At 39.6% G+C, this 4,728-nt stretch overlaps 1 protein-coding gene across 1 annotated transcript in view; it reads right to left on the minus strand.

Annotated features, from left to right (window-relative positions):
- Positions 1-313: 313 nt before the first annotated feature.
- The window catches only part of LOC119299325 (GTP 3',8-cyclase, mitochondrial-like), a 4,955-nt gene continuing 540 nt past the window's right edge, over positions 314-4,728 (minus strand). Inside the window, exons 2-8 of the mRNA XM_037576562.1 lie at positions 4,675-4,728; positions 3,837-4,451; positions 3,534-3,701; positions 3,222-3,413; positions 2,139-2,207; positions 1,298-1,382; positions 314-655 (exon numbers count right to left, since the gene is read on the minus strand). Coding sequence (XP_037432459.1) covers positions 1,299-1,382; positions 2,139-2,207; positions 3,222-3,413; positions 3,534-3,701; positions 3,837-4,451; positions 4,675-4,728 — 1,182 coding nt within the window. The 3' untranslated portion in view covers positions 314-655; position 1,298. The remainder of the gene's footprint in view (positions 656-1,297; positions 1,383-2,138; positions 2,208-3,221; positions 3,414-3,533; positions 3,702-3,836; positions 4,452-4,674) is intronic.

Consider the following 4,728-nt stretch of genomic DNA (forward strand, 5'->3'; position numbering starts at 1 on the left):
GCCTGGGCAGTCCTGGAGCTGCAATCGTCCCTGGAGCTGTCTGGCAATGGCAGTGACGCTGCCCTGCTGGGCGAGGCCTAATGTCGTTGCGTGTCTATAGTTGAGGGCACCTCCTCACCTAGTTGTAGTCGCTTGGTGAGGACGGTCGTGTATTTGTGTGTGTGTGTGTGTCCCTCCTTTCTGGAGGTTATACCCCTGATGTCTTCCTGTTCAATGAAATGAAACGCAAAGTCTCTTGCGTTTTCTCGAAAAAAAAAGCTACAATTATAGCAACCACATCCCACATTACCACACCATCACCAAACCAAACATATGTTTCTACCAGCCTAACCTGGATTAAGCAGGAACTCACAGTAGTAATAGATTAAAAAAGGAATAGTGTACAACTTTACAACACTGGCATTTGAGAGGATACAATATACAACATTAACAGTTTGTTTTGTCGTATACAGTGAAAAGTACAAACATGTGAAGTCTGAACAGTGTGAGGTTCTGAAATGCTCTTTCACAAGTATAGTACTATATTTTAACAACTATATTGCCTTTGAGTTGCCCCTTTCTGGAGCTAAACTGTGCAACCTTTGTCAGAAAACAACAGCCAGCTAACAATTTATCTTAGCTGTCACGCAGGGAAGAAGGAACTCAGCCGTTGATCCTGGTATAACAAAAGTGAATGATAAGAATTGAGTACCAATGGGTCTCTACAGTCCTACAATATATCCAGTCCTAATTCAGCATATTGCATCTAACCTTTGCATGCAATAAGTGCCAAATAATTCGTACTTCTACAAAAGGTATTCAGAAGAATCCATGGTATTTTTAGTTGAGCTAGCAACAATCCAAGACCACGAATGAATTTGAATAATTTACATGTGTGCTTCCCTAGGTTCCTAATACAGAAGAAAAAAATTACTCCTTCCCTTCCTAAATATTTGTCTTTTTAGAGATTTCTAATGGACTACCACATACGGATATGTATAGACATATTTTAGAGTGTAGATTCACTCATTTTGCTCCGTATGTAGTCACTTGTTGAAATCTCTAGAAAGACAAATATTTAGGAACGGAGGGAGTATAACTTTAGTTTGCGATTAACAGGGAAGCAGCATTTGCTTGTGCCAGAATTAAAAAATTGCAGCTCCAATATAGCACCATAAGCTTAAGAAACGCGACAGAAACTAGAAGATCCTAGGTAGTCTACAAAACATTGTTCTTGTTTAAACACCAAGAAAAATAACAGTTACAAGTATTACTAATCCTTTCTTTCATCGAAGGTAAAAGAAGGCTTAGAGCATACCTCAGCCACCGATATGTATCATAGGTCTATTTGCTGTCTTCGCAATATCAAACATCCCGGCATGTTTAGCTTTTTTCCTTTTAACCTGCCCACATGGAAGTGGCTATTGAGAATCACATCTTTGGTTAGTAAATAGACATAACGGGATTCCCCTAGCGAATACTAATGAACACTAATGCTTGGTCACTGGCATTTATTACTAGTTTACCACCAGGAGCATATATTGCTACTTCGCTGTTTTTAATAATGACACTTCACTTTCAGAAAACCAGATATGGATGGGTATTTTTTTCTGGGTAAAAAACACAAAAAAGAGCTTCTCTATGATATTTATTTCTCATGGGAGGAATTTTTTTGTCAAATTATTCAGAATGTGATGTTAAAAACAGTCTGTTGCCTTGTGACTATGAGGTCATGGGTTCAAGTCCTGGAAACAGCCTCTTGCAGAAATGTAGGGAAAGGCTGCGTACTATAGACCCAAAGCGGTCGGACCCTTCCCCAGACCCTGCGCAAGCGGGAGTTACATGGACCAGGCTGCCCTTTTTTTTATGTTAAAAACAGTCCGAGATTATATTACAGGTCCGAGATTCTGGAACTTGTTGAAACCAGTGCTTGTTTGGTCTGAGATAATATTTTTTCTAAGAAAAGCAAACTTCTAACTTTCAGTTTTGTTGGCATGCAATGGAACAGTGCATTTAAGGAACAAACAAAACTACTTTTGCCTGAAGGAAATGAGTGGTCAAATCGCCTAAGTAAATCCCACATTTGACAAATAGAAAAAAAAAGGAAACACATAATTCTTTCATATAAAAGATGGCAACCAAGTAAATTCTCCACATACCGCAGCACTAATTATTTCCTTCAGTCCAGCATCATCAATACCAGAATGAATAGGCTCTCTCAAGCTCACCTGCAGAAGTCAGGACGCTAGCATTTATTTCAATTTTATTTTCTGCAGAAGATCCATTTTCCTCTGTTCATTATAGTCAATACATATACAGAAAACATAACTGCAGAGAAAGAACGAAATTCAGAAATATATACATGGTGGAATAAAAGGACTTCTGGAATGCAAGTACATCGAACGAACGAGACTTGTAAGTTGTAACAGCACATAAACCTAGCGTTTGTAGCATAGGTATACCATAGTCCTAACTTCTTTCACTCTCAGGCCTAAGACACCGCATACTTGATCTTTGACAAAGTGAACTTCAAAAGCAAGAAAAATAAACAAGCACATGAGTAAGGTCACTCAAATCTCCCATTTGCATCACGTTTAAATCAAATGACCTTTGTATACAGAAGAAAGTTATCATGCTTAAAATGTCAGAAACGTCTTTCATTCTCCTAGGAATCCCTTGTTACTCTAGGTTAGAAAAATATCAACGATTGCATAAAAAGGGAAACTGTAATACATCTATAAAATTGGATGATCACACATTGACACTGATTAAGCTCTGCATATTTTTATTAAAAACCAGTGATGCAACATTATGGACAGTTAAATATTGGTTGCTTATGGGATCAGGAACACTAAACAATTTCTCAGAATTAAATTGAATACATCATTTTCAATATGAGATGGGTCCGAAACAAGGAAGGCAAATTGTCATCACAACTTCCTAGAACTTGGATGGCCTTAATACCATTTAATTTGATCCTACAACCAGCACAATTCAAGGAAAGCACTGTGAAGCATTAATACTGGTTGTTTAGTGCTGTAACCAGTACAATTCCAGAAAAGTACAGTGATCAGGAACTATTTGGCGCACTGACCTAATTAATTGTTAAGCCTGTTCCTTAAACCCCAAAAGAGTAATGCTATTACCACTCGAGTGAAAATTCCAAGAAAAAACATATCCATAGAGAAGATGCACATGGCAATAAAAGCAAAATCATTGACAAAGCAAGCAGATGAACATACCTCTGAGGGGCCAAATAAGCACACTTTAAAGTTGCCATCAGCCAATAATCGCAATCTATTGCAACCAGCACAAAAATGCTCTGTCATTGATGTAATAAATGAAATTGTTCCAACATGCCCATCAATCTTGAAATTCTTTGCGGTGTCTGAAGGATGATCTTGAAGTCTCTCTACACCTTTGAAACGTTGACGCTGATACATGGGCGCACATAAAGTAAATTATTTGTAGCTTACATAAATATACAGTAAAATGCATATTGGAGGATGAATGTAATGGTACCAGAGGAAGTTAACTTCAAACACGATACTTACCACTTTATCCAGTATCTCTGCATAAGGGACCAGCTTCTTGACATTCCAAACATTACCATCAAATGGCATAAACTCAATAAATCGAACATTAATAGGTTTGTGTCTAGTCAATTCAACAAAATCGCAGATTTCATCATCATTCGTTCCACGCATGATAACACAGTTAATCTGGCAGCAGAAAAAGGATGACGGGAAATATGTCAACAAATTATGTATGGTATGAAGTGAATATATCTCTACTTTTTGAAATGATATTCGAAAACAAAGGACTGAAATAATTTAGCATGCAGAAAAACTGCATACCTTGACGGGGTCATATCCAAGTTGTATGGCAGTATCTATTGATTCCATGACCTTTGAGTGCCCTTTCCGCCTCGTCATGAATTCGAACTTTGCAGGAATCAATGTGTCCAAGCTAATATTTAAAGCGTTAAGACCACATTCTTTCAGTCTCGGGAGCTTCTTGGAAAGAACGATGCCATTTGTGGTCATCGCAATAGTTTTCAGCCCCTTGAGGCCAGAAAGATGCAAGCAAATATCTTCAAGGTCTTTTCTAACGGTTGGTTCTCCACCAGTTAACCTGATCTTGTCCACACCAGAAGTAACAAAAAGATTGGCAATTCGGATTATCTCGTCATGTGACAGAAGCTCTGACTTTGGCGTGAGCTCGACTCCCTCGGCAGGCATGCAGTACTGACATCTCAGGTTACAACGCTCAGTCAAGGAGATCCTCAAGTAATTGTGAAACCTCCCGAATGAATCGACAAGCATATCCGATGCCCGTGTTTCCACTGGTAGCACTTCTGGCTTTGTGGCGCAACAAGTCGAATATGCATTGGAGCACCTATGGCCGTAGGTGACTCTGGTTGAAGCGGAAGTGCTGGTCAGACTTCGGAGTCCTACCCTCATAGCATCAACCTGCAATGTTTTGGCGAATGTGTTACACAGAAACATAGAAGCTGGTACGTGAGGAGACTTGGTTTTCTCGAGAAGTCCACCGACGAAGGGAAACAAAAACTCCACAAGGCTAGTCTAGGAAATTTTATCGTATCGGAAACTGCTAGCTCGTCCCCAAATCGAAATTGAAAATATATCCGCACAAGCGAGGGGATAGATAGAGCGCGGGTCTGGGAGCAGGCACCTGGTGGTCGGGGACGTTGAGGCGGTGGAGCTGGCGGTGCGGCCATTTCCCGGC

The sequence above is a fragment of the Triticum dicoccoides genome, chromosome 5A (genome assembly GCF_002162155.2).
Source record: "Triticum dicoccoides isolate Atlit2015 ecotype Zavitan chromosome 5A, WEW_v2.0, whole genome shotgun sequence".
NCBI lineage: Eukaryota > Viridiplantae > Streptophyta > Magnoliopsida > Poales > Poaceae > Triticum > Triticum dicoccoides.